General features: G+C 47.1%; 1 protein-coding gene across 5 annotated transcripts in view; it reads right to left on the bottom strand.

The window, feature by feature from the left end:
- DENND1A (DENN domain containing 1A) overlaps positions 1-18,425 on the bottom strand; it is a 267,383-nt gene that overhangs the window by 13,469 nt on the left and 235,489 nt on the right. For 3 of the 5 annotated variants that reach the window (XM_081896346.1, XM_081896348.1, XM_081896350.1), the window contains 2 exons: positions 13,760-13,816; positions 4,760-4,848 (listed from right to left, as the gene is read on the bottom strand). In XM_081896346.1, the coding sequence (XP_081752472.1) occupies positions 4,760-4,848; positions 13,760-13,816 (146 nt within the window). The remainder of the gene's footprint in view (positions 1-4,759; positions 4,849-13,759; positions 13,817-18,425) is intronic. The other 2 variants (XM_081896347.1, XM_081896349.1) reach the window with 1 other exon arrangement.

Here is an 18,425-nt window from a genome sequence, read left to right as displayed (position 1 = left end):
AGCATATGACAGTGCTGACAGCCGTGGCTGTTCCTTTTTAAATATCATGTCAGGATCACGGCGCAATAAAGCCGAAGACGCGCTCCACGGCGCTGCCTACCATTAGGAGAGTTGCTGCTTCGGTTTTAATGAGGACAATCTGCATTTCGGGGGCTTTCCCTCCCCCCTACCAATGTGTCAGGATGCCTGGACAAATCAGCAGCACATCACGTTGGCCAAAAACCAAGTGCTGACAAATGTAGATATTTCAAATTTAATTGACACCTAAACGTACTTAAGACAGATAAAGGAAAGGAAACAAAAGAAGGGGAGGGAATTGAGGGGGGAAGTGGCTGAGCCATGGGGACGGCCATCACATGGCAGGAACCCTGTCGCCAGGTTGAGATGGGGAAGGAGACAGGCTTCATTCGGAGTGCGGAGCTTTGCAGGCTTAGGACAAAAGGCAGGTCCTGGAAGGCCTTGGTCAGTTCTGTTTCAAAAGTCTCTTGTTTCAAAGAGAAGAAGAAGAAGAGTTTGGATTTGATATCCCGCCTTTCACTCCCTTTAAGGAGTCTCAAAGCGGCTCACATTCTACTCTCCCTTCCTCCCCCACAACAAACACTCTGTGAGGTGAGTGGGGCTGAGAGACTTCAGAGAAGTGTGACTGGCCCAAGCTCACCCAGCAGCTGTAGGTGGAGGAGCGGGGAAGCGAACCCGGTTCCCCAGATTACGAGACTACTGCTCTTAACCACTACACCACACTGGCTCTCACCCTAGTCTGACACAAGCCAGGGCAAAGGTCTGTTTGGACACAGCAGTCTCTGATTCCTAAGAGCACAGGTTCTGGTGCAGGAGCACAGCGGGGTGGCATGTGTTGACAGCACCCAGGGTCAGGCAAGGATTGGGCTCCCCAACCTCACTGTGGGTGCTGCCCAGTAGGCAACAGGTGCACTTTGCTCACTGCCCCCGCCCCCCGGGATGGCTGCTCCTCATGGAGTTTGCGTAGGCACTCTCAGTTCAGCAAGCTATTGCTTGGCGTGGCCAGCACTCCTTGGCGGGCATGGCAGCGTCCTAGCAGTGCAGGAGCCACAGCTGCGCCAGGTCTTGGAGGAGGGCGGTAGAAAGCAGGCTGAGGCGCCAAGCCAGCCCTTCCCTTAGCTGCACAGCATGAGGTGGGGGGTGCCAGTGGGTCCCAGGAAAGCTGCTGGCTTTCTTTTCTGCCCTCCCGCTGAAGGACATGTACTCCACCAATGGGACACGCTGGGAGGGAGACCCCAGGGAAGGACCAGCGCAGGCTGGGGAAGTCCAGCTAGCAGGAGTTCTGCTCAGGGACAGGCGTCCCTTCACTGGCCACCAGGAGAAGGAGGCACCGCTGGAGCCCAACAGGCAGACAGTTCAGGCCAAAGTGAGAGGACAGGTGCAGAGAAGAAGAGGTGGCTCCTAAGCAGATGGCTCAAGCAAGTGAACAAAACCACATGCTAGGGGGGAAAGCACTCCGACCTTCAGAAATCAGTAGCTAATCCCTCCGGGGGGTGGAGAACACTGATCCTCAAATAGGCAAGGGGGAGGTTCAAGTCATGCAAAACTCATCCCGAGGAAACATTGGACAGAGAACCCTTTCTCCTAAGATAATCTCACGCCACTTGTGCGAAAGAAGAGCTTCTTGTGGCCCCAGCATAACATTCTTTCCTATCCCCAACACGGCTAGTTGTACTGAAAAGTCCTTTGGGACTGAGAAATATTATTAATTCAATTTATTATTTGCTTGCTATGCAAAAGAGTCTCTTACAAAATTGTAAGCACATAATGCATAACATAAAACTGGGAAGGGGGCAGAAACAAATGGGAGCAGCAGCTGGAAGGGCAGCCTGGGGGGGGGGCAGGGAAAAACTGCTGGAGACGAAGAGGTGTCCCATGGCAAAGCCGTCTCCGGGAAGCAACCCAGCCCCTTTCCGCTCGGGGATTCCTTAGCACCCCCTCAGGAAAGAAATGTGTGTGTACTGGATGGTGGGTGTTGTAACCTTGTTTTTTGTTAGTATATTTGCTGTTGTATTGTTTTGCTATGTTATTATAAAACGGTTTTGGTATTGTTTGTTTTCTTTGTTTTAAGATGCTTTGAACATGAATGAATGAATGAATGGCCTTTGCCGGAAAAGCAGCAGCAGAAGTTACCAAGTGTGGCCCTGGATCTGGAATTTGGGGCACATATTTGATATGAGCTGAGAATGTGAAGGTCTGTGGGAGCTCAAGCAGCCCTGGGCCCACACGGAGCCCCTGCCAGTTACGCTACTAATAACCTGTGGTTATTAGTTTGGAGGAACCTTTTCTGCCACCTTCTGCCAGTGTCCACCAAAGAACCAGCAAGAAGAGGAAGGTCTTCCTGGGCACCGAAGACTCTTCCAGTGTTTAAAGGGAAGCTAAACTAGCTGGGGTGACCAGCAGTGCTGACCTGACCTCTGTGGTGCTTTGCCAGTTCTGAACCGTTGGGCTCAAGAGCTGCCTGGGGAGAAGGGCTGTGAAGGGACTTCAGGAGGCACAATGAAGGAATCTGCCCTTTGTCACCAGGAGGAATGCCAATGCATGCCTCATGACTCAGTAGAGGAGAATGGGGAAAACAGCTTCCGTCAAGGCTAGTCCTTCCCACCTCCCCTTTGAAGAAAAAGTTGGGGAAAGAGAGGAGAAAGGGAGAGAAATAGGGATTCACGAGCTGCAACTTACAAACACATCTAAAACCTGGCCATGATCTGCCCCCAATTAGGGACTAGGCCTCTAATATTGGTGCTCCTGGGACTTGCAGCTTTTGAATGCTTTTAAGAATTACTTTATGTATGTACTAATTTTGTTGGTTTGTTGGGTGTGTGTTGTTTTTGCTTTAATGAACTGCCCTGAGTGGTTTTTAAGAGGCAAGACTAGATATTACAAAAAATAATAATAAGGAAAATAGACCTTAAGGGAGATGATCCCACCCTAGTCCCCCCTGGGGGAGAGCAGCGTTTTCTCCTGATGGCCCTCCTGAGAAGGCCTCAGTCACCAGGAAGGGGGCCGTGGGGAGGGCACTTTGTTTGCCACACGACTCCCTCAGGGCTGCCTTGTTTGTTTTAACACCAAGTGGCTGGTGGCAGCCTTCTGTTTTCACAGGCGGAGGTGGTGGAGAAGCAGCAGCAGTGAGGAGAGCCCCCAGGAAGCCCGCGTAGCACTTGAGGCAAGGAACTTGGAAGCACACTTACATGTTGCTTCCACTAGATTTACAGGCAGCAAAGGGGTAGACAGGGTGATTTACAACAGTGAGATTTTGGGAACTGCTTGGACCTTGGCGCTGAAACATTTACACCTTCAGTGTGGGCACAGCTCATTAACATTGCCACAAACTCCCCGTGATAATTTATCCACCCATTTCTCAGGACTCTCTTGAGAATCAGACGCTAAATACATTTACAGGTGAAACTCGAAAAATTAGAATATCGTGGGAAAGTTCCTTTCTTTCACTAATTTCAAAGGTGAAACTACTATATGAAATAGACTCATGACATGCTAAGCTAGATATGTCAAGCCTTGATTTGTTCTACAGGTGAAACTTGAAAAATTAGAATATCATGGAAAAGTTCATTTATTTCCGTAATCCATCTTGAAAGGTGAAACTGATATATGAGATCGACTTGTGACATGCAAAGCGAGATACGTCAAGCCTTGATTTGTTATCATTGCGATGATCATGGCGTACAGCTGGTGAAAACCCCAAATTAACAATCTCAGAAAATTAGAATATTCAAGGAAATCGGCAAAACAAGGGTTGCAAATTGAGCAAGATTGGACCTCTGAGAAGTAGAAGCACATCTCGCTTTGCATGTCATGAGTCGATCTCATATATGAGTTTCACCTTTTAAGTTGAATTACTGAAATAAATCAACTTTTCCACGATATTCTAATTTTTTGAGTTTCACCTGTAATAGCAACAGGCAATCGGATGACATTAAATATCTGAGAGCCATAGGATTTACCCTCAGGATGGGATAAACAGACTCTTCTCTGGAGCCCATTTTCTGGCAAGTGATGGTGGAAGGGAAGGTCAGACACAACAGTCTTCCTTGTGCCTATATTTATCTAAAAATCTTAATTCTCTCTGATGCTTTCGCATAACCCAAAAGGTTATTCAAATTTTGTTATATTTAAATGGTTCATCTCTAGGAAATGCTGCTTTTCCTTGCTGGAAAGCAGACCGATTTCCTTAACTGTTTCTAAAACACAATTAGCTCCTCCTTTGGCTTCTGACTGTACATGGGGATGGCAGTGAAGAGAAGCCACAGGGATCACTGGGTTTTGCTCCATGATTTGCAAAACACACTTTTAACAAAGATTCCCAAGCAAAGCTGCTTTGTGCAGCTGTTCACGTTTCATACCTTGAACAAATCCAGCCATCCTTAATGACTGTGGGTCCTTGGCTCTCTTCCACAAGAGGGCGATCACGTTCCACTGACGGGAGGCTCCTGCCCAGGTTCAAAGGCAGGTGACTGTTTTCCACTGAACAATCGAGAATACCTCCTCCTCCCACCCATCCTGGGCCCAAAGACCCTCAGCAAAGTTAAGCTGCTTGCCTCTTCGCAGAAATCAAGCATATTTCTTAGAACTTCAGAGGCTTTGGCGCTAGGCTGACGTTTGCAGAATGTTCTCAACTTTATTGCACTAGTGGCAGAAATAGAAGGATAGGAGGAATATATCCCCCCACGACAACCGCTCCCCCCCACACTTCAGACAAGAGGAATGCAGAGGCACAGCTACTCACTGGTCTGGGCTGGATACGGAAGTCCTCTGGCCATCAGTGGCAACGTTGCTTTTGGGCCTCCTGGCCACCTGGGGTCTGGGGGGCCGAACCTATGTGACAGGAGAGTGGAGACATTTTCAGCAGTTCTAACAAGCTACACAAATTCATATGGAACCTACAAAAATCAATCCCTTCCTTTTCAACATGGATCCCATATCAACATGCCTGCAAATGACAACGAGACCCTTTGCGTACAATTTCATCAGCAAGATGTCCAACCCTGGAAGATCAGAAGATGGTGGGTGGACAGACAGAATAACCAAAGGAATTTTTATTTTTTTGAGGGACACAAGTAGCCAGCACACCTGTGTCCTGGGGGAAGACACAGGTCAAGGAGGGGGCACTTGGTCTGCTGTGGCCATGAGGCAGGGAGAGAAAAAGCAGCAGGTGGGTTTGTGAAATTTGGGGCATGAACTCCCAAAGTGAAACTTCAGGACCCAGGTGTAAGTCAGAGTTGGAAAGAAGCACTTCAAATTCCTAAATGCCAGAATCTATTTCGGGGAGCCCCCTTTGAAACGGGCTGGGTGCGAGGCGTGTGCAAGAATGGGGGGAAGGGCAACACTCTTCACCATCCAGGGACTTATCCAGCCTGGTGCACAGTAACGGAGAGCTCCAGAGTCTGGCACCAAACAGTCTTCAGGGTGTACATCTGTCTGCAATAAATCCACACCCCAATCCTAAGCCCCTTTATATGGAATAACCCTGATTCTAGTATTGTTTACTTACAATCGTGTAAACCAGCTTAGAACCACAGCCTTAGTTTTACCATAAAATAAAAATAAAAATTGAGCATCCACACAATAATGGCTTCTGAGGGAAGTGCCTCACAGGTTGAAAAACTGCACTGAGTAGAGAGCACAGACTGTCCTATTAATGGATGAGGTGCTTTGGGTGTCTTTCAGTGGTTTTAATGGAGTGTGTTGCCAGGAGCACAGATTCCAGGAAAGCACCACACTCTCCTGTAGTTAAGCTAAGAGCGTAACAAGAAAGGGAGAACATAGGAAGAGCCTTCTGGATAAGGTCCATCTGGTCCAGCCTCCTGGTCTCCCAGGGACCAACCACATGCCCAGTCGGAAGTCCACAAGCAAGACATGGCAACAAGAGCACTCTCCACACTTGCGATTCCCAGCCACTGGCAGCCATAGCTTTGCTGCCTCCAATAGTGGAGACAGAACAGTGAACTAAGGAATTTGAAACTTATCTCCCAGGCAGGTTGTCAAAAGCAACATCAACACTGCAACATACTCACTTCGCTTAGTACCTCACAAACAGAGAGGCCAGGAATGAGCCTTCAATGGGCGGAGGTCTCATCATGCATACAGCTTGCACAAGACAGGCCCACAAGCAAACACGGAGCAGAACTGTGCTCTGCGCATCACTGGCTACAAAGGTGGGCCATTTCCAAGAGTCTCCAAGGGAAGCCCCCAGCCTACTTAACCTCACTTTAAGCAGCTAGCCCTAACAATGATTTACCATATTTTTTGCTCTATAAGGCTCACTTTTTCCCTCCTAAAAAGTAAGGGGAAATGTGTGTGCATCTTATGGAGCGAATGCAGGCTGTGCAGCTATCCCAGAATCCAGAACTGCAAGAGGGATTGCTGCTTTCACTGCGCAGCGATCCCTCTTGCTGTTCTGGCTTCTGAGATTCAGAATATTTTTTTTTTCTTGTTTTCCTCCTCCAAAAACTAGGTGCGTCTTATGGTCTGGTGCGTCTTATAGAGCGAAAAATACGGTAATTTATTATTTATATGGCACCCATCTGACAGGGTGGCCCCAGCCACTTTGGGAGGCCTCGAGCATAAACGATAACATAATAAAGCACCATACACTAAAATCTTCCCTAAACAGGGCTGCCTTCAGATGTCTTCTAAAAGTTGTTTATTTCCTTGACATCTGATGGGAGGACGTTCCACAGGGCGGGTGCCACCACCGAGAAGGCCCTCTGCCTGGTTCCCTGTAATTTGGCTTCTCGCAGGGAGGGAACTGCCAGAAGGCCCTCGGCGCTGGACCTCAGTGTCCGGGCAGAATGATGGGGGTGGAGACGCTCCTTCAGGTATACTGGACTGAGGCCATTTAGGGCTTTAAAGGTCAGCAGCAACATTGAATTGCGCTCAGAAATGTACTTGGATGTTGTCCTTCGACTGGCAGGTGAAGAGATGTTCTTGGGCCAACAGCCTTTGGGGAACTGACTGTTTTTAATGAAAGGGCTGGTGCCATGCTGTTTTTATTTTAACCATTTGTACGTTTCAAACATATTTTATATATTTATATAGGTTTAATTCTATCAATGCTTCATTGTTTTTTAATGATTTTTCTGCCTAAGTTTTTAACGTCACAGGAAGTCTTTCGTATGAATGTACCTTAAAAGAAAGGGCTTCCCATGGCCAAAACTGGCCTATGTCAATCTTTTCTTCTTCTTTTTTATTGATTTATTATGCAAATAAAGACAAAGAAAGAAAAGAAAAAGAAAAGAAAAAAACACACACACATGCACACACACACCCTACATACATACAGACAAAAACAAAACAGGTACAAAAATAAATAAGCAACGAAAATGGAACAAATTCAAAGAATATAAACAGTAAAGTAAATAACTAAGAAAGACACTCCAGGGAGTCGTTTCTCTGCTGAGGTGCTGGCTTTTCTGGGATGGGTTCCATCTGCTTATTTTTTGGTTTTGGTTTTGACTTCTGTCAGTCACTCAGCAGCTGATTTCCTGTGGCTAAGACAGTTTCTCTGTATTTCATTATATTCCTCATCTTGGTATGAGGAGTCATATTCTCACTTACTGGTTTATTCTAAACACAGCCAAATCCTGGTTGTTGAACCTTGATTCGATAAATAAGTATTTAGGCATTTCCATTCCTTCTGGATAGTTTTTAAAAACTTATTCCTTAAGGCTTCGGTTAGCTTAGCAAGTTCCAAGTACTCACTTAACTTTTGTAGCCATTCTTCTTTAGTTGGTATATAATTACCCTTCCAATTTTTGCTATTAATACCATAGCCGCCGTTATTGCATAGAAAAATGGTCTTATTTTTTCTTTTGGAATTCTTCTATTTATTATCCCAAGAAGGAATGGCTTTTTATGAAATGTAATTTTTAATCATAGATCGTGTCCCAGAATTTTTTTATTTCTGGGCACAACCACCACATATGAAAAAAGGTTCCCAGTTGCGATTTGCATTTCCAACACCTATTGTTGTGGTTTTCATTATTTTTATATAATTTGACAGGAGTAAGATACCACCTATACTTCATTTTCATCCAATTTTCGCTTATTTGGTAGCATGCTGTAAATTTTTGGTTTTTCTTCCATACCTTCTTCCACATCTCTAGTTCTATCGAGGGTCCTACATCCTGTTCCCACTTATTCATTACATCTTTTATCTCTTTATGCTTTAAATCCCAATTCAAAAGCAACCTGTGTATTTTGTATAGGGTTTTCTTATTATTTTGCAGCAGATCTTTCTCTAAAATAGAGGTTTTATTCTCAAAGCCATTCAGTTTTTTATCTCTTTGGAAAACAGCATTAAACTGGTGATGTTCTAGTCATGTTATACTTATTTTCTTTAGCTCTTCATATTTTTTGAATTTATAGAGAAATTATTTAATTCCATTACTAGGTCTTTATAGGTTGGCCAATTATCACCCATATTTTTCTTGTGGATCGTTGTTGCTTCAGTCGGCGATAATCACCATGGAATTCTTGGTTCTAATATTAATTTATATATCTACCGGATGGCATATAAACTTTTCCTCGCTATATGTGATCTCTATGTGATCTTACTCTATCACAGCCCAGGTATCCATGCCATCCAAAAATATTGTCCCCAAAATATATTTTCTTCTTCTGTTTTTAACGACTTGTCTACCAGCCTTCATCTGAAGATCCCAGGGTGGTTCACAACATAAAAATACAAAATGAGAACACAATCACAAGGCTTTTTGTAAAAGAAACAGCATTTTTGTGCTTTCCAGGGTTTTTGTCTTCAGAATAAATATTGTTTGTTTATTTATTTATCTTTGACAATTTATATATCACTTAATCACAAATGTCTCTAAGCAGTGTACAAAAAACTCAATAAAGTGAAAATGAAAATAAATTAAAATTATAAAATCAGAATTCAGTAAAAATGCCTGCTGGAATAATAAAAAATAATTGGGACGTTCAGCAGGGAGGGGGCCTGCCTGACCTCAACTGAAAGGGCGTTCCATGTAGCAGAATGCTCGGCTCCAGGTGGATATGGAGAATCTGAGCCACAGGGGACAACAGAACAGTGATTTCCCCAAAGACCTTGGTGATTGGGCAGGGATATAAAGGACCAGGTGGCTCCTGAGAAACCCGTCCCAAATCTGTTAAGGGTCTTGTAAACTGGCACAAGAACCTTGAAACAGGTCTGGCAGTGCACGGGCAACCAGTGCATGCTTTTGAGCACCCCCGTTACGTGCTGGGGATAGTCTGTCCCCATCAATAATCTATCCGTAGACCAAGCCCAAGGCTGGCCCCACAGAGAGGGCATTGCAACTCTCAAGCCCTGAGGTCACCAATGCATGAATGAATGTGAGCATGTCATCCCAGCCCAAGAATAGCTGCAGTTGGCATACCAGCTCTAGCTGGCAAAAGGCACTTTAAGTGGTTAGAAGCTACTTGAGCCTCCTGCGACAAAGATGGATCCAGGAGAACCCCAAGCAGTGGACCTGTTTTCTCATAGGGAGTGTAACCCCTTCCAGAGAAGTCTACTGGTCAATCTCCACAATGGAATAGGCTTTGGGGGACAAGCAAAGTGCTGCTTTATGAAAGACAAAAAGTGGTTTCTCTCTCCCCCTCTCTGCTATGGCGAGGGACTCAATGCCAGATGCTTCTGACCAAAGGAGTCGTGGCTGACCTGCCCTCCCTGAAGCCCTGGTTTGCACAGCAGGAAATGGCCCTGCCAGCATGCAGCTCAGCATGGATTCAGCATTTTGCATTTGAAATTTGCTATCAAAGCAATGGCATGAGGGCAGCAGCACTGGGGGAGCCGGGAGGACCCCAGAGAGGTCCTGAATGCCACTGCCCCATGGGAAGGAGGGAGGACCAGATGCTAGAGGCCTCAGAGACTGGCCTGCACACAAGGCTGATTCTCGCTTTGCAATCAAGACGGCTTAAGGCGGCGAATTCATGGCAGGAATAGAAGGATTAAGTTTGCGGCAACTTCGAGTGAACTTGCAAGGCGGAGAAACATGGGGGAAAAGAACAACAGAGCTAATTAGAGGAGCTGAGCTGTCAGAGCGCGGCTGCATGGCTCAGCGCCAGCAAACAAAAGGAATGGCTTGGCAATCAGCAGGATCGATGGAGGAGACTGCTTCATTAGGGATGATAAAACACAGAGAGAAGGAAAGGCAAGAGAGAGAGAAAGAAGGAGCAAGGGGGGGGGGGAGAAAGAGGGAGAGGGAAAACTGTTTAATTAAGCCTAAAGCTGGCTTGTCACTGTGCGGCGAACACTTTCACCTTAGGGGCAGCCCTCTCGGGGTGGGGAACGCAGCCCGTTCTTGCCAGCAAAGGCAGCTCCACAGCGCCAGGGGAGGGATGCTAAAGAGGATTGTGTTGGATCCTGAGAGGACTATTATGGGGGAGAGGGGTTGGGAGAAGGGCCAAATCACAGCAGGATTTCAGACGCTACCAAAGAACAGGGTTAAATGCGCACTGAGTGCAAAAGTGCCATGCGCCTGTGCAACAATGTGGAGGGCAAAGGCCAATCATGTGAGGGCTGAATGGGCAGTTTACAGGAATTTCTGCCTACCTGGGGACATCAGCTGACCTTTATGACACATGAGGAATCTGCCTTCCTTGAGCAACTCTCTCTCTCTCTCTCTCACTCACTCTCTCTCTCTCTCTCTCTCTCTCTCTCTCTCTCTCACACACACACACACACACACACACAGAGGTTCTTAGGGAAAGAGTACTGGAGGCGTAAAATGGATCAGGGTTCTGGAACCAGGTTTTTATTCTAAGAGTTGCTGAAGGGAAGAAAGAAAAGGAAGGTGTGGTTTGTTGGTCAGCCCTTAGGAACTGAAGGATGAGGTATTTCGAGGCAGCAGACAGCGGGCTTCCCTCATGATGTTTTGGACCAATAACTCCTATCTGCCCCGGCCACAGAAGCCATGATGCAGCTGGCGGGCACCAGGCTAGTAAAGGCTGCCCCACGTGGATTCTGTGCAGATGTCACTTCCTGAACCCAGCTGCCATGAAGCGCTCCAAGCAACAGAGAATCTGGATAGGAGCGTTGCAGGGTGGATGAGAAGCAGCACACAGCACTAGGTTTGTCCTCCACAAACCTCCATAATGCCGCAAATGGGATCTGGCTACTGCCACAGCTCGATTAGGTTACTGCAATGTGCTCTCTGCATTTGGAAACTTCAGCTGGGGCAGAACAAAGCTTTCCTACCAGTCCAGTTCACAGTGCTGGCATTGAGCTTGAAAGCCTAAAACCAACAGTGGGGAACCTGTGACCCTCCAAATGGTAAAGGTAAAGGTAAAGGTACCCCTGCCCGTACGGGCCAGTCTTGACAGACTCTGGGGTTGTGCGCCCATCTCACTTAAGAGGCCAGGGGCCAGCGCTGTCCGGAGACACTTCCGGGTCACATGGCCAGTGTGACATCGCTGCTCTGGCGAGCCAGAGCTGCACACGGAAACGCCGTTTACCTTCCCGCTGGTAAGCGGTCCCTATTTATCTACTTGCACCCGGAGGTGCTTTCGAACTGCTAGGTTGGCAGGCGCTGGGACCGAGCAGCGGGAGCGCACCCCGCAGCAGGGATTCGAACCGCCGACCTTTCGATCAGCAAGTCCTAGGCGCTGAGGCTTTAACCCACAGCGCCACCTGTGTCGCATCCTCCAAATGGTATTGGACTCCAATTCTCATCAGCCCCAGGCATGGTCAGCAGTCAGGGATAATGGGTATTGTTGGAAGACAGTATCTGGAAGACCACAGGCTGGCAAGCCTGGGTATAGAAACATATGATTTATTCAAAGGGAGGGATCCCTGACACATTTCTAGCAAATGATCTTCACCGGGGAGAATGTGACTTTTTAAAACACATGCACGGAAATGGAGAGACTTTGCAGACTGTTTTCAAAGCAGATGTCACTGTGAGCTTGGGCCTGAGATCCTGGGACTACTTTTTGCAGAGAGGAGTCCTGAGAGTAGCAACATGATCTGAGAGACTCTGACTGCATGAAACCATCTGTGAAGCTCCCAAGAATCACTTGGGAGCATCAACAGTTTTCCTCCAAGTTGGTTTTGTGTAACCAAAGTCTCCCAAGTTGTGAGAAATTGGAATGCTGTGCAGGGATGTCCCTTCCGACATGTCCTGCGATAAAGCTTCCCATCTAGGAACAACCAGCTATTATGTCACCTTCTGCGGTTAACTCCCAGCCCTCTAATCCACCATGTTTGGCACACAGACGGGTGATAATATCTCAGAGGAGAACTAAGGCATTGCAGCTGAGAGATCAAACACCCTTGGCAAAATGGACTTTGATGTCAAGACCAGCCAGCTTGGAGCAAGGTTGCTCAGCAGTATTTTGTCTGTGTAAACTCTTGCTGCAAGGGCCTGCTGGGAGGAGAACAAGGGGAACATGACCCAAAGCTTTTAGCTATAGGGTGATAAAACACAGAAAGTTTATTTCCTAGGTAATGAATCTCAACAAATCCTCAAGGGTCTTCAGCATCAAGGGCTCTGAACAACAGAGGCAGAAGCAATCAGCACCACCTTTGACACATGTAGGAAGGGAAATTATCAATGCATAAATCCATAACAATGACGTGCTGAGCTGAACACCCACTGCAAAGACATGCGCGACCGGAACTAAACTCAGAAAACATGCACTGGAAGTTTAGAGCAAATGGCACACCCGACCTGGCTGCCAACCAACAGGAGCAGGAATCTGAAGCAGCAACAGCAGCAAAATTCCCTTATTCAGTTTTAGCAAGACAGTTTGGAAACTTGCCCTTGGTTTCTTTGATCTCACTTTCATGGAAGAAATTGGATTAAAGAAAACAGGGTTCTCTGGTAAAATGAGGGCTACCAGGTCAAAAATCCAAAGACTACAAGGAGAGCAGCCTGAATGACACCAACTGTGGTGCAGGGATTTTGGGGTGGGCAGTCAAGGTGTGTTTTTCACAGCAGGAGCAATGGCGTCATCTGCTGGAATGGCGTTTGTCAGCGCCAGGGAGCCTGGGGGGCAGATCTTGCCCAACACAGGATCCTTTTTAGCTTACTAAACTTCACTGCTGACCAGGGATGTGGCCTCACCAAACCCAAGTCCAACATGCTAACCACTCTTCCACACAAGGCACCAACCTCCTTCTTTGGGCAAGGAGAAAGAGTCCTAGAATCAATGCCACATCTTCGCAGGTATCTGGCAATGAGGACATATGAAGGAGAATGAAATGCTGCTAAAAGGGGACCAGCATTCCCTTAATGCAGATCCTGTGCCGAATGACAGTACACTGCAAGGTCCTCTGCTTGAAAAGCTACTTGTTTCCAGTTATATGCTGATTACTGAAAGGAAAAATTAACCTCATCTTCATTTAGCATTTCTGTGATTCTGTGACTGCTTTTGTTTTCTTCCAGAACACATGGAGGGCACAGATCCAGAGTGCTGAGGATGTTTGCAAACCTAGGGTCCAAATTTAGAGGCCGATGCAAGTCTTCAAAAGCTCACTAGCTAAAACTGCATGCGGAGCCTAGAGGAACTGAAAGTGAGAGAAAGGTGTCACCAGAGCAGCAGAGACCCTGCTGAAGACAAGCGGAGCAAAAGGAAGACCTTTAGACTTAAGTCTACCAACGAAAGGGCAGCGGTTCCCTTTTGGGCTTGGCAAGGCCCACTAAGCAGGATTTAGTAAGGCTATGGAGAGCGCAGGGTTAAAGGTGGCAGCAGAAAGGAAGAACGGCCAGCTACTCGGCCAGCTACTCACGGGCCTGGAGGAGCGGTGGATCTTGGGAGGAGGTGGTCTTGCTGGTCGGGTGCTTAGCTGTGGCACCAAAGCGGAAACTTCAGTCATCAGCAAATACAATGCACACTGGACATTGCTGCATGCTAAATACGCAGTGCCTTAAGGCCTCCTTGAGATGCGCCCCCAAAGCTTTTCGCAGCTGACAGGTCTAACACCCCTACAGGGCAGGTGCGAGTAAATGGGGTGGGGAACCATCTCTAGTCCTTGCTCAGAGGCAGTCTACCTGAATACCAGCTGTTTGGAGGGGTGAGGAGAGAGGCATCAGGGGAGGGGTGTTGCCCTTCTGCCCTGCTTGCTTCTCAGAGGAGGCATCCAGTTGGACACTGTAGGAAGAAGGGCGCTAGACCGGACTGACTTTCGGTCTGACCCAGTACAGCTGCTCTTACATTCTGGGAAAACCATGCATTATATGATATCTTTTAAGATTTATAACACATACACAGGCCAAAATATAGCACTGCAGTCACTGTGAACGTCATTTAGAAGCGTGGTGCTTTTGCAACCCTTGAAATGTGGAGAATCTGGCTGCGTCTTGCCCAGCCTGGTGCCATCCAGCTTTGTTTAGCTACAACTTCCATCAGCCCCAATTGCAGTCCAAAACAGCTGGAGGGCACCAGGCTGGGGAAACCAGCTCTATAAAGGAGCAGAAAGACTAAAACCTTCACTGCACCCCTGTGCTCTGCTCCATGCAGGGGTCTGCAGAACGGTTAGCAAAACCAAAAACGCTGTACTCCAAGGAAAGCTGGTGAGATTTTCTCCCCCCCCCCTTGTCATGAGGAAATGCAAAGAGCTGCACATGGCAGCCCCTGTGGAATCCTGCAGTGCCCAGACACTCTCCAGCCTCTATGAAAAGTTAAGGGCTAGAAGCTTGCTTTTTTAAATTATGAAAGAAGACCAGAGATCCTCTGGGCATAGACCGCGATACTCAGCACCAAACTCCCATTTGCACAGTGCAACTGCGTGGAATGTTTCCCCCTCCTGCCCACATGTAGGACTGGCCACAGGGGACGCATCTCATTCTCCCCGCATTTGAAACATCGTAGTCACGGCCACGGCTGGAATGGAGGTGGCCTGTGAGGAAGGTCCCCGTTTTTCTGGCAAGGCAAGTAACAAGGGGGAGCAGAAGGAAGGTGAGCGAGCGAGTCCGCCCACCCGCCCACGCACTCCCACAGTGCTTTCTCTTTTCAAGTTCAGGAGCCCCCCCCCCCCGTCATACTGCAAACACATATTCAAAGGACGTGAAAATTATATTTACTAAAACCAGCATCCGATTTGCAGTTAATTTGTTGATGCAGCAAAACACATTGTTTCCAAAAGGTCAGAAGTGGAAGCTGTGGTGGAACATCAGCCTAATTACCTGTGCTACATAGATGAGGCTGTGGATGTCCACGCTGGTGCTGCTGAAGGCAGCTAAATTACTGTCACAGGCCTCTTGTCAAAGGAACAGGCAGTGGGGTCTCTGGAAGGGAGGTGGGGCAGAATGCTTCCCGGCTCTCCGGATGGCTGCCGCGATGCACTCTGCATGCGCCCGCTGCGAGGGCATTGGGCAGGAGCCTTGGCCTGAGCCCAGAGATGGTGATGGTGTGGATTTCACACCACTTCTCCAGGTCTGAAGACACTGCCTTTGATCTCGAAAAGTCCCAGATAGGATGTTGGCTTCCTACCCTCCTTTCTTGTAAAAAGAAGAGCTCGCCTGGGGTCCCAGAAAGAATGCTGGGACTCCAACTCTCATCAGCCCCAGACAGCGTCCTCAACAGGAGCTGGAGTCCAGAAACATCTGGAGAGCCACATGTTCCTCATCACTACCCTGTATCAGCAAAGGACAACCCCCTGCCACCATGTTACCATATTTGTAACCTGCACAATAGACAAGAAACACAGCAGAGTGCTCTGAGCTCTCCTGAAGTGATGGGCGGGGGTCTTCTCCAGGCAGCTCCTGCTTTATTCACTGCTACCAGTGAATAAATCTAAGGAAGTCAGATTACCCTCAACCAGAGGCAGGGCCTTTTCAACACTGGCCCAAGCCTGGTGGAATGCTCTGTCTCATGAGACCACAGCCCTGCGGGATCTGATTTCTTTCCGCAGGGCCTGTAAGACAGAGTTGTTCCGCCTGGCCTTTGGCTTGGAGTCAATTTAATTCCCTCCCCCTCTTTCTTTTTCCTTTCTCCTCCTGTGATGAGGCTGCGCTTTAATTGTTTTAACGTTTTAATGTTGTATTTTTATTATTGGTTGTTAGCCGCCCTGAGCCTGGCCTTGGCTGGGGAGGGCGGGCTATAAATAAAAATTATTATTATTATTACTATTATTATTATTATTATTATTATTATTATTATTATTATTATTATTATTATTACCAGCGGAGGGCTTCCGCCCGCCCATCAATGGCAACTTTGAGGACAATGGCTGGGGCTTCCTAGTGCAGAATAACAGTGACTAACAGGGTTTCATAAAATAATGTATAAACTGTGGAGAAAACAGACTGAGGTTGAATCCCAACAAGACAGAAGTACTGTTTCTGGGGGACGGGGGTGGGCAGTGGGAGGCATCTGCATGACAATATGGGAAACAGGATGTTGAACCAGTTAGGCCTTTCACCTAACTACAGGGAACCAGGCAGAGGGCCTTCTCGGTAGTGGCACCTGCCCTGTGGAACACCCTCCCATCAGATGTCAAGGAAATAAACAACTATCTGACTTTTAGAAGACATCTGAAGGCAGCTCTGTTTAGGGAAGTTTTTAATAACTGATGTTTTAATGTATTTTTAACCTTCTGTTGGAAGCTGCCCAGAGTGGCTGCAGAAATTATAAATAGTAATAATAATAATAATAATAATAATAATAATAATAATTATTATTATTATTATTATTATTATTATTATTATTATTATTATTCAGACCCAGCAGGGCTCTTTTTACGTTCTCAAAAGCAAATATTGAAAAACAATGGAAGGCAGCACATATCAATCAAGTTTTCAGCTGTCCACAGAATTCTTACTTCTTCACTTCTCTCAAGTGGAAACATCCTTTTTTGGATAACCTCATACTCCTTCCTATTTGAAATTTAAAAGTGGTGAAAAGATGAGAGGAAAGGCATCCTATTTTAGGTAATACAAGTATCACCAAAAGTTGTCATCCGTCAGGTAGTGATAAAAGCACACCTGCGCATGGTCCCAGCTGCACAGTTCAAAGCCAACAGCAAACATCTCCAAAGCAGATGGGCAAGACCTTCCCATCATAACCACAAACTGGATACCCCCACCTGAAAGGCATGGAAGAGTCTGGGTTTGTGACATATGTCAGATTCTGAACAAAGTCAAAGGCAAAACAGTGAATTGGCTGGATTCCAAGTCATGGCCGATGGGATATAAAAGCACACTACATGGATGCACTGCGCAGCCTTACTTCTGCCTCCCACAGATCCCCATATCCCCCGCCCCCCCAAGCCCAGCTTAGATCATGACCTCCTTGCTTACCAAGGCCCAGCAACCTCCTTTAGGAGGTCTTGCTATCGTGGTTGCAATTTACTTATTTATTTAGAATGTCAGTGCCTTTGGGGCAGTCTTACAGAATCAGACTGAAAGTCCAACTTTCCGGTGGTGGCCTCCCCAGACATGGAATGCTCTCCCCAGGGAAGTATGCCTGGCACCTTCACTGTACTCCCTTTCCAGCAACTTTTAGTGGCGTTGCACACATTATTATATGGTTTTATTTGCTGCTACTGAAATTTCATGTTGCTTTTTGCTGTTTTATTGATTGATGAAGAGTTAGTGAGCAGCATATAAATAATGAAAATAAGTAAATGTTGTTGTTCAGTCGTGTCCAACTCTTCGTGACCCCCTGGACCAGAGCACGCCAGGCACTCCTGTCATCCACTGCCTCCCGCAGTTTGGTCAAACTCATGCTGGTAGCTTTGAGAACACTGTCCAACCACCTCGTCCTCTGCCGTCCCCTTCTCCTTGTGCCCTCCATCTTTCCCAACATCAGGGTCTTTTCCAGGGAGTCTTCTCTTCTCATGAGGTGGCCAAAGTCTTGGAGCCTCGGCTTCAGGATCTGTCCTTCCAGTGAGCACTCAGGGCTGATTTCCTTCAGAATGGAGAGGTTGGATCTTCTTGCAGTCCATGGGACGCTCAAGAGTCTCCTCCAGCACCAGGATTCAAAAGCATCAATTCTTCGGCGATCAGCCTTCTTTATGGTCCAGTTCTCACTTCCATACATCACTACTGGGAAAACCATAGCTTTAACTATACGGACCTTAAGTAAATACTGATTACTTAATTAAAAGCACTGCTGTGCCTTCTGCTCCTTCAATATACACTGCTGCATAAGGTTAAGAGTTCTGGGCCAGGAGCTGGAAGAGACCGGGGTTCAAATCCCCCCCACTACCATGAAGGCCACCGGGTGACCCTGGGCAAGGGACTGCATATCTCAGCCTAGCCTACCTCACAGGGCTACTGTGGAGATTCAAAGAGGATGGGGGAAACTATGGGCACCACTTAGAGAAAAAGGTGGGATATAAATGCAACTAACAAACAAGCAAACTGCTTCCCAGACGCTTGTCTAGAGCATGAGCTCAATTCATTTTTGGCAGGGTGGGGGAGGGGACAAGAGGGGGAAATTGCTCAGAAAGT

This window comes from Podarcis melisellensis, assembly GCF_964234715.1.
Source record: "Podarcis melisellensis genome assembly, chromosome: Z".
Lineage (NCBI taxonomy): Eukaryota > Metazoa > Chordata > Lepidosauria > Squamata > Lacertidae > Podarcis > Podarcis melisellensis.
Note: the sequence above shows the minus strand (reverse complement) of the source record. Positions and strands in the feature narration are given on the sequence as shown.